Source organism: Phycodurus eques, chromosome 19, assembly GCF_024500275.1.
Source record: "Phycodurus eques isolate BA_2022a chromosome 19, UOR_Pequ_1.1, whole genome shotgun sequence".
NCBI lineage: Eukaryota > Metazoa > Chordata > Actinopteri > Syngnathiformes > Syngnathidae > Phycodurus > Phycodurus eques.
Genome location: NC_084543.1, coordinates 17518682 through 17535558, shown reverse-complemented (window position 1 = coordinate 17535558; position 16877 = coordinate 17518682). Strand labels below are relative to the sequence as shown.

At 43.4% G+C, this 16877-nt stretch overlaps 2 protein-coding genes across 10 annotated transcripts in view; both read left to right on the top strand.

Annotated features, from left to right (window-relative positions):
- Positions 1-6447, top strand: part of bms1 (BMS1 ribosome biogenesis factor) — a 32590-nt gene extending 26143 nt beyond the window's left edge. For all 3 annotated transcript variants that reach the window (XM_061706471.1, XM_061706472.1, XM_061706470.1), the window contains exons 19-23: positions 2645-2767; positions 2929-3076; positions 3720-3895; positions 5722-5883; positions 6064-6447. In XM_061706471.1, the coding sequence (XP_061562455.1) occupies positions 2645-2767; positions 2929-3076; positions 3720-3895; positions 5722-5883; positions 6064-6288 (834 nt within the window). In that variant the 3' untranslated portion in view covers positions 6289-6447. The remainder of the gene's footprint in view (positions 1-2644; positions 2768-2928; positions 3077-3719; positions 3896-5721; positions 5884-6063) is intronic.
- An 896-nt stretch (positions 6448-7343) lies between these two features.
- Positions 7344-16877, top strand: part of mtr (5-methyltetrahydrofolate-homocysteine methyltransferase) — an 81252-nt gene continuing 71718 nt past the window's right edge. For 4 of the 7 annotated variants that reach the window (XM_061705280.1, XM_061705278.1, XM_061705282.1 and 1 more), the window contains exons 1-4: positions 7344-7439; positions 8953-9164; positions 9626-9715; positions 14930-14999. In XM_061705280.1, coding sequence (XP_061561264.1) covers positions 7406-7439; positions 8953-9164; positions 9626-9715; positions 14930-14999 — 406 coding nt within the window. In that variant the 5' untranslated portion in view covers positions 7344-7405. Of the gene's footprint in view, positions 7440-8952; positions 9165-9625; positions 9716-14929; positions 15000-16877 lie in introns of those variants that run through there. The other 3 variants (XM_061705279.1, XM_061705284.1, XM_061705283.1) reach the window with 3 other exon arrangements.

The window sequence follows — 16877 nt, the reverse complement described above, 5'->3', positions numbered from 1 at the left end:
GTAAATGTAAATATTAAATGTACGATACCAAATGTATGTGTGTGAGTACAGTGGGCACGGAAGGTATTCAGACACCCTTAAATTGTTCACTCCGTTATATTGCAGCCATCCATCCATCCATTTTCTGTAGCGCTTTATCCTCACAAGGGTCGCGGGCGTGCTGGAGCCTATCCCGGCTATCATCGGGCAGGAGGCGAGGTACACCCTGAACTGGTTGCCAGCCAATCAAAGGGCACATTTTAAACAAACAACCATTCGCACTCACAGTCACACCTACGGACTATTTAGAGTCTTCAATTAACCTGCCATGCACGTTTATGGGATGTGGGAGAAAACCGGAGTGCCCGGACAAAACACGCGCAGGTCTTTCCAGAGATGCTCAATTGGGTTTAAGTCGGGGCTCTGGCTGGGCCATTCAAAAACAGTCACAACAGTTGTTCTGAAGCTACTCCTTCGGCATTTTAGTGTGTCATTGTCTTTTTTGAAGGTGAACCTTTGGCCCAGTCTGAGGTTCTGAGCACTCTGGAGAAGGTTTTCGTCCAGGATTTCCCTGTACTTGACCGCATTCAGCTTTTCTTCGATTGCAACCAGTCTCCCTGTCCCTGCAGCTAAAAAACACACCCACAGCATGATGCTGCCACCACAATGCTTCACTGTTGGGACTTTATTGGATGAGCAGTGCCTGGTTTTCTCCACACATACCACTTAGAATTAAGGCCAACAATTTCTATCTTGGTCTCATCAGACCAGAGAATCTTATTTCTCACCATGTTGTCCTTCAGGTGGTGTTCTTTTTTTTTTTTTTTTTTTTTTTTTTTTAAATTTTATTTTTTTTATTATTATTATTATAATTTTTTTAAAGCAAACTCCATGCGGGCTTTCATGTGTCTTGCACTGAGGAGAGGCTTCCGTCGAGCTAATCTGCAATAAAGCCCCGAACTCCTCCCACGCCTGAGTTTTTGCCTCAGCGACCACCAAAGCTGCATTCCGCTTGACCAGCGGGTACCCATCAGCTGCCTCAGCAGTCCCACAGGCCAAGGCCCGATAGCACTCTTTCAGCTTGACGGCGTCCCTCACCGTCGGTGTCCACCAATGGGTTTCAGGGATTGCTGCCACGAGAGGCACCGATCACGTTACAGCCGCAGCCCCAGTCGGCCGCCTCAGCAATGGAGGCGAGGAACATGGTATACTCTGACTCAATGTCCCCCGCTTTCCCTAGAACATGAGCAAAGTTCTGTCAAAGGTGGGAGTTGAAATTCTGACAGACGTTCCCAGCAGACCCTCACAGTATGTTTGGGCCTGCCAGGCCGGGCCGGCATCTTACCCCAGCATCGGAGGAGCCAACTGACCACTAAGTGGTGATCGGTTGACAGCTCCGCCCCTCTCTTCACCCGAGTGTCCAAGACATGCGGCCGATGACACGACCACGAAGTCGATCATCGAACTGCGACCTAGGGTGTCCTGGTGCCAAGTGCACATGTGGACACCCTTATGCTTGAACATGGTGTTCGTGATGGACAATCTGCGATGAGCACAGAAATCCAATAACAGAACACCGCTCTGGTTCTGATCGGGTGGGGCCGTTCCTCCCAATCACGCCCTTCCAGGTCTCACTGTCATTGCCCACGTGAGCATCGAAGTCCCCTGGCAGAACGATTGAGTCCCCAGGTGGAGCGCTCTCCAGCACTTAAAGATACAATTGGAATGCTGTTTTTTTTTTTTTCCTCCCTTAAATACCGGTACTATAAACAACTGATACCGTGCTATTTTTATTTATTTTTATTTTTTTACGTCTAAATACCTCTGTTCGGTACTGCTATAGGTACGTGGTGCAACACTAAGAAATACAGTACATGAATCTAATGTTCTATTGGTTTTTGTTCCAGGAGCAATAGAAACCTTTGCAGCAATAGACCGAAAATAATAGCAGTGTGTTTAAATATGTGAGTAAAGCTCAGAATCCTTACAATAGTTTTTATTTTCATGCATTGGGCGTGTTATCAAAAATGAAACAATAAAAAAAAATTATATTGGGAAGTTAAAAAAAAAAAAAAAAAAAAAATAGTGTCTGCATTTTAAAAAATAAATAAATAAAATAATAATAAAAATAACTCAAACTGACTCGAACTCTGGACAGCACCCGTCGATATAGCTGGGACAGTGAGAAAGTTAGTTAGCATGTCACTTAACAGTATTTATTGAAGTAATTTAATTACAGTAAGTTGGTACCCATTATTTCTGTCATGTAATGTGGATTTGACCTAGGAAGTTATGTCAGTGGCCAATTCTTGAATGCGCCCTAGAGGTCATTGGTGTTTTTTAACTTTTGTCTAAAATGCTAGAGAATAACTTGAGGATAAGCTGTACAGAAAAGGGATGGATGGATGGATGCAGTATACAGTACACAAGTATATACAATAAATGAGCAAGTCATGTAAATAGACTCATTGCTCCATCTTGTGATGTGATCGGTTATGTTTTTGTATTTATTTATTTAAAAAAAAACATTTTTTTTAAATTTTATTTATTTATTTTTTAAACTTGATCGGTGATCGGCCCCAAAAATCCTGATCGTGTAAATCCTCGTAATCCTAACTCATCGGTAGTGAATTTTGTACAAAATGCTTCCCCCCCCTGTGTGCAGGCCAATTTCCGTATTGCAGCAACTGGAGTCATCTTGGACCTTGATAAATCCGTGACTGTTGTAAAGAAGCTCAAACTCATTGGTTACCCCTACAAAATCTTTAAGAACACATGTTTCATTAAGGTAGGAGTTTTTCCTCACATACGTGTGCATTCTCAAATACAATACCCAGACCTTCCAAAGTATACATTAAAAGAAAAAGATGACCACTTATGGAGACAGTTAGAAATTTGGCTGGTGTTGGTCTGTGGGAAAGTGGTGCCTTTATTGCTCTTTGTATGCAGGGCATGTTCAATACAGTGCTGGAGGTGGCCAAATTTGAGGGGGCCTCTGTGAGAACAGTGTCAGGCATCAGGGGTCAAATCAAGAAAGCACTGTCAACCCCACCAGGATCTTATAGAGCCACGTTTGAGGACAGGCTGCTTATGAGCGGTGAGTTTGCCCTCAGTATGTTTCTATTATAGATTCAGCTGATGTACAGTATGTGACTGCTTCTGTGACTGTACAAGCATTCGAAAGAAATTCCAAACATTTCCGAGGTGTTTGTCATTCTTTGGTTGCAGTACAGAAAGGACACGAGTTGGCGCACACTTAACATCCGCTCATCTGTAACACGCTATTGAAGTGAACCAATTTTGGGTGGACCTCGTGACCCCTGCTCACCCGCCCACTGTTCTATGGCGCCAGTGGGCTTTTCTTACCATGTCGACCGAATGGGGGGAGCGCTAGGTCCGTGTATGGGTCACACGCAGTGCGATTGCTAGGAAATTGTGGATATTCAGTCAGCATAGCTCCCAAGTCATGGGCGGAGAAACGCTTTGTGCGAGCAATTATGTAAATAGGCCCCACTGCCGCATTTACAATCGACGAAATTCAGAACACAGACACGTTTTTAGAAATAGGCAGTTAACAAAAATTTGACTTCGTCGTTTCAGTTAACAATTTATGGATGGACACTGGGCAGCCACTCCTGAAAGTCTAGATGCATAAAAGCAATTCAAAAGTATGTTTTCATGTCCTCGTTAAATCCAAAGCGTGCTATTAAAGGCTGTCATCCTTTGTGACAATTATACAGATATTGTGTTCCTGCGCTCCTGGTATCCGGTGTCTGTTCCACAACTCTACAATCCTGTTACATCTCTGCTGCTGCCTGTGGGTCAGAAGGACAGCTGGTCAGGGATGAGGACCCTGGGGCAGCTCAAACATGACCTGGGAATCCGCAACAAAGCAACTACTGACTCTCTGTACAAGGTAGATTCAACCTGTGACACGATAAAGCCTTGTTTCTATCAAACAGGACACGTCTGTCATATTTGGCTCTCGGGCTGCAACTAACAATTGTTTTAAAAACCGATTAATTGGTAGATTTTCTTTTTTAAAAAAGATCCCTTTATTGACAAATGGGACATTTTTTTTTGATAGTCAGCCAAAAATCACTGCGATGTGCTTGTTTCCCTTCTCTGCAGAAATGTAGCGTTAGTTTATCATACGGCAACAAACTTACATTTTTGAAACTTTCAACACTGAATCTGGAATAGAGAGACTTTTTAAGATTATAAAACACATGAGAAATCAAATTTGCGATCAAAGACATCGGGGGGTATTTGTTGTTTTGTATTTAAATAGATAACATGAATTCTTCAGTCTCTCTCTCTTCTATTTATCTAACTCCAACGGCCTTTCTTTTTGACGTAAATCGTTTTTTCAAAGCCCAAGAACAAGATTTGCCTGAGGAGACTGGTAGCCTAATTGCTAACGACCGCAACAGAAAGGGAAGGGGCGCTCGCCGGTCTAGAGTGATGGGCCAACACACTAGCAAAGCATTCTGGGATTAGTAATTTTAGTGGCGCATGTGTTGTATACTTGCGGGCCATATGTAAATTACATTGTGGGCCAAATAATTGTATTTTTTTATTATTTCGAAAATTGACCGGATCTTTTCCGCCACACCAGCTGGGCGTCTTAAACGACACGTCGAGGCTGCAACGTAACGATTCCGTCGCCGGGCCCGGCCGGCTCGAACGCTTCGGTTTACGGTCCGAGCGGGCTGGCTCACGGCGGGGGAAGCTCAAAGAACGACATCATATCATAAACTAATTCAGTTCATTAAGTTGACTGAAAAGATTTTTAACGAAATGCACTTAAAGGAGGATGGTATTTATCAGGTGCAGGTGGAGATGGGCCTGGCTCAAGTTGGAGGCCAAAACAAAAAAAGCAAAGAAATGCGGCAAAAATTTCATTTGAATCTTACATTTGTGCATCAACATGGACTCGAGCAGTTGGTTTGTTTGTTTAAAATGTTTGTTTTGTCTTATTGTAGTAAGACAAAGTTTCAGAGTCTCCCAGATTGGTTCATTTATTTTAAAATCTAAAACACTCTGTGGGGGCCCGGGGATCCTCCCAGACCCCCCACCCCCCTTACAATGTTTTTTACATGTCTGCTTTGATAATGAACATTTGACCCCATGCTCCGCCCATATTAGATGAAGATAATAATAAAAAAAAAACAATTCCTAGCCTATTTAGTACTGTCTGTGGAGGTCAGTGTTTGCCGCACTTTTACTGAGCCAAGGCACATGTTTGATCTTACAGTATCTTGTGACCCCACCAAACGAAAATCCCAAAAAGTGGATACGTTATTGCCATCTAGTGGAAGTGGGCTAATTAGGACCGATTCTGTCAAAGTTCCTTCAGAGTACGAGCCCTGGAATTCGCTCAAAATGGCTGCTTCAACCCAAAATGGCCATCCTATTAGTTTTCCGGCATGGGTTCTTGAGACTTTTTGTCTTGCATCTTATTATGAGAGACATGTCCACCAAATTGTGTCAATCTGTGAAACTGATTGTGATTGAAATGTCAGAATAATAGTTGCCGTGATTCCAGAATTTTAACTACTGATGAAGTCTTGATTTTTGGATTATTTTTTTTAAATGTCCATGGAAAAGCTGGAGATAATTTCAAACATTTGCAGGCCACGTAGTTTAGAACATGAATCCTTTTTAGCGTTGTTGACTGATGTTTTTGAGTAGGTCACCAGAAGAACTAACTCTTAAGTCTGTGAATCTTCTTCAAACCAGCCTGTGGTCCGGACACAAGTGCATTTCAATCCCCTAAAAATCCCCAGAGAGCTACAGAGGGCTCTTCCCTTCAAGAGCAAGCCAAAACAGCAGCAACGCAAAGGAAAGACACCCAGGGACGTCCGGAGGCCCAGCGTGATCAGAGAACCTCACGAGAGGAAGGCGAGTAAAACTGGTCATTTATAATCATGGTCATTGTCGAGTGATGTCACTTCTGAAGACTGCTGCTCTTTTTTTCCCCCAAAGAGACATTCCAGGCAGTTCCCAGGTGTCTTAAAGCGTATGCCGGACGGTTTGTGTTTGTTTGGAGCCAAGTCACTAATAATGCACTGCTTTTCATAGGTGGCGGCTCTTCTCCGCTCTCTGAGCACAGTTTACAACTACGAGACCAAGAGAGCGCATACCGCGCAGCATGCTAAACACAAGGAGTTCCTGCAGCAGAAAGAAAAGGAGGTGGAGGCCAGACTGAAGAGAGAGAAGGAAGCCCGTAAAAAACTCTACCGCGTCATGGGCCAGATGGACAAAAAGAAACAAAAGTCAAGTCTTAAGGGGGCACCACGGGATTAACAACACACCATGCTTTCACTCATGAGGCAGACTGAGATGTTCCATAGTGGTGTGGCTTGCTACAGTTCAGAATTTCTGACAGAATTCTTTTGTGTTGATTCTATAATTGTGTAAAGATGATCCGTTTCGCACCTTGTTTTATTAAAACAAATACCACTTGATGATTGTCAGTGTCACGAGCACTATATAAAGCTATAATCCACCATTTTTTTTTTTTAAAAGTAACAATACAACAGTTATTTGTAGGTTGGGGAGGGACACACCCGGTGAAGACAGGCAATATCTCACCAAGAGAACCAGATAAGAGAGGACAGAGGTGGACAGGACAGGATGTGGGAAAATGAGCAAGGCAGTGTTACTGGCGAGTGGCGCGGTGGGATTCTTTTAGTGTCTAAAACGCCTGTAAGAACCTGTGAGTTGATATGTTAGTATAACCAGTGTTGTTATTCGTGATCCTAGCACGAGGAATTACAAGTCTATTGTCTTTTTAGTGAATGAACACTATAATCCACATGCATGTTAGTCAACTGGTGTGTGGAGTTGCAGTGCCGGGACATCGAGGGAGGGTGAGCCTGCCCGGGACCCAGGGAGGTCCAAAGCCCGATCGAAGCTCCCCGACCTGTCCCAAGGGGGGGAGGCAAGCGCACCGGACCACCACCGCCGCCGCCGCCCTCACCTGACACCACCCAGCGAGACCACCACCACCACCACCACCACCACCCTGGACAGCAACAGGGCCGTGTCATTGGACCATTTCACTGTGTACGGATCGTTGTTGTTTATGATGGCCACTTTGTCATCGTGTCATGTTTTTGCTCCGGCATCCAAAATGTCTCTAATCTGTCAATCTAACTAGATTGTAAAATGAATAAAATCCCTATTAACTGATGAGCGTTATAAACAAAACGAACACCAATCGGTCTAGTCTTTAAATCTATATAGTCCAAAATGGCGGATAAACTACCGATCACGTGGTCTTGGCTCGTCGTTTTATTTTGAAATGACCAAACAGGAAGCTTTGCTCGCGACTGTATTCTTACGTAATTAACTGTGTACAGTAGAATTGACGGGTCGGCAAATCAAGTTACCGTTCCCAAGCTTCCCGATTATTCTAAAGATGGTTGAGACTAACCGTGCACCCCAAGAGACAGGTATTCGCCTTTTTTGAAACACAGTAGCTTTTGGCCACGGTTAGCTTTTAGCGCGCACTCTGTTACACGTGGAAAAGAAAGTTAGGGTGCTAGCCTCCAACCGAATGCGGTTTTTGTACAGTCCTTTGAGCAGTCCCAACAGAGGACACCGGTGTCGCGTCACATTTAACTTACAGTATTGTACAATGGAGCAGACGTAGCTTTTAAATACGATTCCAGAGTTACACACGATCACTTTCCTGTGATATGACTGAGAACAGTTGTGAGCAGAGGCGAGCAGCGTAGCTAAATATTGTACTCCAGTAAGAGTACTGCTACTTTAGGATAATATGACTCGCAAAAGTAAAAAAGTAGTCCAAATATTTCGTTGAATAAGAGGAAGAAAGAACTCAGTCAAAAAACTACTCAAGAGTTACTGGTGAGTAACGTATAAAAAAAAAAAAAAAAATCAGAGCATGAACTTCAAATAAAATAAAAAATAATATATGGGAATCCACACACACTTGCCACTATTTTAATGTTATACTGCCTAAAAACCAACGACACATGCATTGTGCTCTACAGAAACGTTTGCTTTATTCACTTAAATGACGTCATGTCGATGCTGTTTGCTGACCAGACGTGTGCGTGTGTGTGTGTGCGCGCGCGTGCGTGTGTGCGTGCGTGAGAGAGAGAGAGAGACAGAGAGAGAGAGAGAGATTTGCAATTTACAACTTAGAAAGTGTTTTCTCAAGTCAGAAGTGGGCTGAAAGGTTTGGGGAGCCACAATTAAAGACTATGCCGCATGTCAAAACAGACTATATATATATATATATATATATATATATATATATATATATATATATATATATATATACACACATATCTATATAAATATATATATGTATATCTATATATAGATAGATAGATATCTATATAGATATATAGATATCTCTCTCTCTCTCTCTCTCTATATATATATAGATATCTATCTATCTATACATATATATCTATATAGATAGCTATCTATCTATAGATATATATGTATATATCTATATATCTATACATATATATATCTATATATGTATAGATATATCTATACATATATATCTATATATATCTATATAGATATATCTATATATCTATATATATATCTTATAGGCGGCACGGTGGCCGACTGGTTAGACCGTCAGCCTCACAGTTCTGAGGACCCGGCCGGGTTCAATCCCCGGCCCCGCCTGTGTGGAGTTTGCATGTTCTCCCCGTGCCTGCGTGGCTTTTCTCCGGGCACTCCGGTTTCCTCCCACATCCCAAAAACATGCATTAATTGGAGACTCTAAATTGCCCGTAGGTGTGACTGTGAGTGCGAATGGTTGTTTGTTTATATGTGCCCTGCGATTGGTTGGCGACCTGTTCAGGGCGTTTTATTGCGAAGAAGCATTGCTACAAGAAATCATTTCCCCAAAACAAATATCATTTTTGGCGCTAAGTTTATCTTCCTCCTGGATCTGGCTTTTTAAAATTGTATTTCCAGAGAGCAGATGTCTCCTCGAGTCAGAGCTGCGGGCACTGTTGCAGCAAAGGATCATGATCCTGGATGGCGGTATGGGAACTATGATCCAGCAGCTGAACCTTCAAGAGAATGATTTCCGGGGGGATGAATTTAGAGAGCACAAGTACACTCTTAAAGGAAACAACGACCTGCTAAGTATCACAAAGCCGGATGCCATCTACAAAATTCACAAGGTAGCTTATTTAAAACAATGGTTTTGTCTGCAACTGTCAATTTTTTTTTTCCTTTTGTACATTGGACCCCCGCTATTGGTGGGGGATAGGGACCGGGGCCGACCAAGAATTGCGAAAATACATGGGTAATTTGACACCCATAAAAATTGCATTGAAAAAATATGCCTTTTTTTTCTTTTTCTTTTTACACCCCAAAAATTCTCGAATAAGCGGGGATTTACCCCCCCCCCCCCACACCAAAAAAGGAAAAAACGCACATGCCAAAAAAAAAAACAAAAAAAAACATCCGTAAGTAGGTGAATTCACGGGTGCTGAACTGCGAGCATGCGGGGGTCCGCTGTATTCATTGTCTTATCTGAGCAATAATAGGACTGATCATGGATGAGTATTTTATGTTGTACATATTGTTGAAGTTCCACCAGGCATCTGCAGCTAACCTGCGCTCTGATTTTGAGTGGCAGGAATATCTGGAGGCCGGCGCGGACATTATCGAGACCAATACATTCAGCGGCACGTCTGTTGCTCAGGCTGATTACGGACTCGCACACATGGTAGGAGAATATTTCAGATTTGAGTAGCTCCAACAGAGGTCCAGTCCACAGAAAGAAAGGGATGTTCCCACGTATTGGCTTACGGTGCTGTGAAAAAGTATTGGCCCCCTTCTCAAATTCCTATATTTTTGCCTAGTTTCCCCACTTTGATGTTGAAGATGATCAGACAAATGTAAATATCAGACAAATATAACCCGAGTGAACTTAAAATGCTGTTTTTAAATGGTAATTTCATTTATGAAGGAAAAAAATACGATTCAAAGTTACCTTGGCCCTGTGTGGAAAAGTAATGGCCCCCTGAACCAAATATCTGGTTGGGCCATCCTCAGCAGCAACAACTGAAATCAAGCGTTTTCACATCTCTGTGGAGATATTTTGCCCCACTCTCGCTTGCAGAATTGTTTGAATTCAGCAAAAATGGAGGGTTTTCGAGCAAGATCCGGTCCTTCATTTTTGCTGGTGTGTTTTGGATCGTTATCCTGCAGGAGAACCCAAGTGCGTTTCAGCTTGAGGTCACAAACCGCCGGCTGAGCATTGTCCTTTGGGATTTTCTGTGAAAGAGCAGAATTCATGGTTCCGTCAATCACAACAAGTTGGCCAGGTCCTGAAGGAGTTACGCAGCCCAAGACCATCACACTACCATCACCATGTTTAACTGTCGGTATGATGTTCTTTTTCTGAAGTGGTGAGACACACACCTTCCACAAAACGTCCACAACTAATCTCTATAATCTTTGATATTTTGGGAATCATTCAGATTTTTTGGGGGGAAAAGTAAGACGAGCCTTTATGTTCTTTTTGGTCAGTAGTGGTTTTCGCCTTGGAACTCTGCAATGGATGGCGTTTTTGCCCAGTGTCTTCCTTATTGTTGTGTTATGAACACTGAACACTTCGGTTGGCCTGGGAACGCCTCGGGATCCCCCCGGATGAGTTGGATGAACTGGCTCGGGAGAGGGAAGTCTTGGCATCCCTGCTGAAGCTACTGCCCCCGGTGACCCGACCTCGGATAAGCGGTGGAAAATGGATGGATGGCTGTTCATAGAACGCTTCAGCAGTATCGTTTCCGCTCCCAGCCGACTCGCTCGCCTCACGACGGTGGGCGGCGACCAAGCTAAAAAAGCGTTTATTTCATGAACTGATTCATTTCAGGTCGTTCACTGAAAAGATTCATTCTTCTGAACGAAACGTTCGCGAACAAAACAACACTACCGCCTGTGCCCTCGGGACCTGTTTTGGATAATTCACAGGAGTTGACGAGACCAGAAAAAACTTACATTTACAACCCCAATTCCAATGACGTTGTCCAACTACTGGAGACATTCCTTGTGTGTTTTTTTGAACATAGTTGGCAAATAAAGATGATTCTGATGTTCAACCTATATTTAATTGAATACACTCCAAAGATAACCTATTTAATGTTAAAACTGATAAACTTTATTGTTTTAAGCAAATAATCAGTAACCTAGAATTTTATGGCTGCAGCACCTTCCCAAAAAGGTGGGGCATGGTCAGGGTTACCACTGTGTTACATCACCTTTTCTTTGAACAACAATCAATAAACTTTCCCATCCTTGCCGAATGTACAGCTTCAGCTGTTCAACAGTCCGGGGTCTCCGTTGTCGTATTTTACGCTTCATGATGCGCCACACATTTTCAATGGGGGACAGGTCTGGACTGCAGGCAGGCCAGTCTAGTACCCGCACTCTTTTACTACGAAGCCACGCTGTTGTAACACGTGCAGAATGTGGTTTGGCATTGTCTTGCTGAAATAAGCAGGGGCGTCCATGAAAAAGACGTTGCTTGGATGGCAGCATATGTTTCTCCAAAACCTGTATGTACGTTTCAGCATTATGGTGCCTTCACAGATGTGTAAGTTACCCATGCCATTGGCACTAACACAGCCCCATACCATCACAGATGCTGGATTTTGAACTTTGCGTCCGTAACAGTCCGGATGGTTCTTTTCCTCTTTGGCCCGGAGGACACGACGTCCACAATTTCCAAAAACAATTTGAAATGTGGACTCGAGACACTTTTCCACTTTGCATCAGTCCATCTTAGCTGAGCTCGGCCCAGAGAAGCCGGTGGCGTCTCTGGGTGTTGTTGATAAATGGCTTTTGCTTTGCATAGTAGAGTTTCAAGTTGCACTTACGGATGTAGCGCCGAACTGTATTTATTGATATTGGTTTTCTGAAGTGTTCCTGAGCCCATGTGGTGATATCCTTTACACATTGATGTCGGTTTTTGATGCAGAGTCGCCTGAGGGATCGAAGGTCACGGGCATTCAATGTTGGTTTTCGGCCTCGCCGCTTACATGCAGTGATTTCTCCAGATTCTCTTAACCTTTTGATGATATTATGGACCGTAGATGATGAAATCCCTAAATTCCTTGCAATTGTACGTTGAAGAACATTGTCCTTAAGCTGTTCGACTAGTTTGTCACGCAATTGTTCACGAAGAGGTGAGCCTCGTCCCATCTTTTGCTTGTGAAGGACTGAGCACTTCAGGGAAGCTCCTTTTCTAGCCAATCATGGCCCCCACCTGTTCCCAATGAGCCTGTTCACCTGTGGGATGTTCCAAACAGGTGTTTGATGAGCATTCCTCAACTTTCTCAGTCTTTTTTTGCCACCTGTCCAAGTTTTTTTGGGAACGTGTTGCAGCCATAAAAAAAATCAAGTTTATCAGTTTGAACATTAAACAACTTGTCTTTGTAGTGTATTCAATTAAATATAGGTTGAACATGATTTGCAAATCATTGTATTCTGTTTGGATTTATGTTTAACACAGCGTCCCAACTTCATTGGAATTGGGGTTGTGCATTTACATTTACTACATTTATCAACTATTTTGTGCGCGAGACTACGACTTCGACTTCCGCGTTGGGCGCTGTTTGCATCAATCCAATTAAAGCGCCAGTGACGTTTTAGTCTAGTTCACCAATCAAACGACACAAGAAAGTCACATGACGTCTCCGCTTGGGCTTCCCGGGCTCGACTTGAAACTTGACTCGGGACTTGCCTATCTCGATTTGGGACTTGACTCGAGACTTGAGGGTAAATGCTTGAGACTTGTTACTTGTAAAGCAATGACTTGGTTCCACTTCTGCCACATACGTCTGTCATGGTTAGTTTGTCTTTTACACATGTGGACTGTGGGGGTAACGCAATTATTCAAAACCGGAAAAGATGACGGCAACGCAGGAGATTATGTGCAAAGAGGCCATTGAAATGGACTGAAGCCCTTTGACTATTTTACGCTTAGTATGCTGAAGGGGCAAACATAAAATAATTAACAAATAAATTCATACAATATTCAGTTTAATTACATTTGACCTAATTCGAAACCCGAGATTCCTCCTACTTTGGGCCAAAGCAGCAGGCAGTGCAAAAGCCGTCTTGGAATGGCTTTATTATTTTTCTTCTGACGAATAATTGGCCTTTTTTGGGGCCTCAAAATGTCTGTAAACGCACCAATTTTTGGAAGCGCATGTATCCTAGTGATAATGGTGCTATTGACCTGAAAATCTCACCAGATGTTGGGAACAACCCAAGTAATCCATACATACAAAGAAAGTAGAACAAATAAGATCAGAATTAAGTTGTGTGTAATCATGTGAAATGACACAGGGGGAAAGTATTCCTCCCAATCACGCCCTTCCACGTGAGCATTGAAGTCCCCCAGCAGGACGATGGAGTCCCCAGCGGGAGCGCTCTCCAGCACCCCCTCCAAGGACTCCAAAAACGGTGGGTACTCTGAACTGCTGTTTGGTGAATAGGCACAAACAACAGTCAGGACCCGTCCCCCCACCCGAAGGCGGAGGGAGGCAACCCTCTCGTCCACCGGGGTGAACCCCAACGTACAGGCGCCAAGCCGGGGGGCAAGAAGTATACCCACACCTGCTCTGCGCCTCTCACCGTGGGCAACTCCAGAGTGGAAGAGAGTCCAACCCCTCTCGAGAGGACTGTTACCAGAGCCCAAGCTGTGTGTGGAGGCGAGTCCGACTATATCTAGTCGGAACTTCTCGACCTCACACACCAGCTCGGGCTCCTTCCCTGTCAGAGAGGTGACATTCCATGTCCCTCGAGCCAGCTTCTGTAGCCGGGGATCGGCTCGCCAAGGTCCCCGCCTTCAGCCACCGCCCAGCTCACACTGCACCCGACCCCTATGGCCCCTCCCACAGGTGGTGAGCCCATGGGAAGGGGGACCCACGTTACCCTTTCGGGCTGTGCCCGGCCGGGCCCCATGGTTGCAGGCCCGGCCACCAGGCGCTCGCCTTCGAGCCCCACCACCAGGCCTGGCTCCGGTGGGGGACCCCAGTGACCCGCGTCCGGGCAAGGGAAAACGAAGTCCATTGTTTGTCGTCATCATTCGGGGTCTTTGAGTCATCCTTTGTCTGGTCCCTCACCTAGGACCTGTTTGTCATGGGTGACCCTACCAGGGACATAAAGCCCCAGACGACTTAGCTCCTAGGATCACTGGGACACACAAACCCCTCCACCACGACAAGGTGATGGCTCAAGGAGGGGACCGTGAATACTTTTGAGACATAAAAACATTGAAACACTCTCTCACAGAACTTGACCTGTATTCCGGCGCGTTTCCCCCTAAGTCGCCTTCACCTGCATGCTCCATACACCGCGGCCCCCGCTCTGGTGAGTAACTGGGAGAAAAAAACTGGGCGGATTTCTGAAAGTTGGTGACAGAAAGTCCAGGGTAGTCCAGTTTTACTCATCAGTGGATAATTCGGTGGTCTATCATAACAAAACGCACGGAAAAGTCTCAAGGACCCATGCCTGAAATTGAACAAGAAATCTGCCATTTTGCTTTGAAACACGCATGTACTGTATATACATACTATATGTATACAATATATACACATTTGTATACATATCTGTGAATGTTTAATTCTGGACTGAGTTTTATGCTCTGAGTTATTTAATGGTAATGTTAATGAAGCAATTTTAAACATTTTTAGAGGGGGCGTCCATTCATTATGTTTTTCACAATCTGCGCCAGGGCTCAATCCCAACTCAAAGTTTAAACCACAAAATCTGAACAATAAATTGTATACTGCACAAAATTTTGACTTTGAGTATTAGAACTTTATTTTTTTGTCACAATGACATTTTTGGGTGGGGAATATCAAATTTAGGAAATGTTTGTGTAACAATATTCAGTGTTAGTATAGTGTGTCTTTTTTCTGTATGTCTTCAGGCTTATCGTCTGAACAGAGCATCAGCAGAGCTAGCAAGAAGAGCAGCCGATGACGTCGCCAAACAAACTGGTTTGGTTCATTTGTACTATGGACACACAAACAATATTGACTTGAAAAATATACCGTACTTTCTTGTGTATAATGCAGAATTTTTTCCCCCACAAAAATTGTCAAAAGTCAATGGTGTGCATTATACACAGGTATAGGGGCAAATTGAAAAAACCTTCACATTTTATTAATGTATGCCGTAATCTAGTGGTTTGAAAAAGCTGTACACTTTCATTCTAATATTCCACCGCCACCTCGTGGTTATAAAACTGGTGTAGCCTACACTTACATTCCAATATGACAAGGGTATGTAGGACTGAATATATGTACAGTTGTGCTCATACGTTTACATACCCTGGCAGAATTTGGGAAATACTGTTTTTTTTTTTTTTTTTTAAATATGACTGATGACTGAACAACAACCATCATCAATATCTTTATGGTTATGTTTTGTTTCATGATAATGCTTTTCTCAAATGCTTGACTGTTTAATTTGAATCCCATTAAAATATTATTAAATGTGGTTTGCCTGGTCCTTCATGTTTTCTTTAAAGAATTGTACCCATCTTACAAGTTATGCCCTGGTAATCAAACATATGAGCACAACTGTGTGTTTTCTCATTTGCTGAATAAAAGTAGGGCTGTGAATTTCAAAATAAGAGCAAGTAAATGGAAAAACAAATGTCTTATGATCATATGGTAGAAGCAAAATCATGCATTGTAAAAATGCATCATACAACAGTGGGTATGGAAAGTATTCAGACCCCTTTAAATTTTTCACTCTTTGTTATATTGCAGCCATTTGCAAAAATCATTGAAGTTCATTTTTTCCTCATTAATGTTCACACAGTGCCCCACAGCATGATACTGCCACCACCATGGTTCACTCTTGGGACTGTATTGGACAGGTGATGAGCAGTGCCAGGTTTTCTCCACATATACCGCTTAAAATTAAGGCCAAAAAGTTGTATATTGGTCTCATCAGACCAGAGAATCTTATTTCTCACCATCTTGGTGTCCTTCAGGTGTTTTTGTTTAGCAAACTCCAAGTGGGCTTTCATGTGTCTAGCACTGAGGAGAGGCTTCCGTCGGGCCACTGTGCCATAAAGCCCCGACTGGCGGAGGGCTGCAGTTATGGTTGATTTTCTAGAACGTTCTCCCATCTCCCGACTGAGTCTCTGGAGCTCAGCCACAATGATCTTTGGGTTCTTCTTTACCTCTCTCACCAAGGCTTTTCTCCCCCGATTGCTCAGTTTGGCCGGACGGCCATCTCGAGGAAGGGTTCTGGCCTCCCCAAACGTCTTCCGTTTCAGGATTATGGAGGCCATTGTGCTCTTAGGAACCGAAGTGCAGCAGAATTTTTTTGTAACCTTGGCCAGATCTGTGTTTTCCCACAACACTGTCTCTGAGCTCTTTCAGGCAGTTCCTTTGACCTCATAATGCTCATTTGCTCTGACACGCACTGTGAGCTGTAAGGTCTTGTATCGAGATGTGTGTGGCTTTCCTAATCAAGTCCAATCAGTATAATCAAACACAGCTGGACTCCAATGAAGGTGTAGAACCATCTTAAGGATGATCAGAAGAAATGGACAGCACCCGAGTTAAATATATGAGTGTCACAGGAAAGCGTATAAATACTTACGGCTGTGTGATATTTAAGTTTTTATTTTTTTTTAAATCTGCAAAAATTTCAACAATTCCGTTTTTTTTCTATCAATATGGGTTGCTGTTTGTACATTCATGAGGAAAAAAATGAACTTAAATGATTTTAGAAAATGGCTGCAATATAACAAAGAGTGAAAAATGTAAGGGGGTCTGAATACCTTCCGTACCCACTGTAGGTAGAAGGGTTTTTCCAGAATTTTGAGGTCAACTTTGGTGGTGCGCATTATACACGAG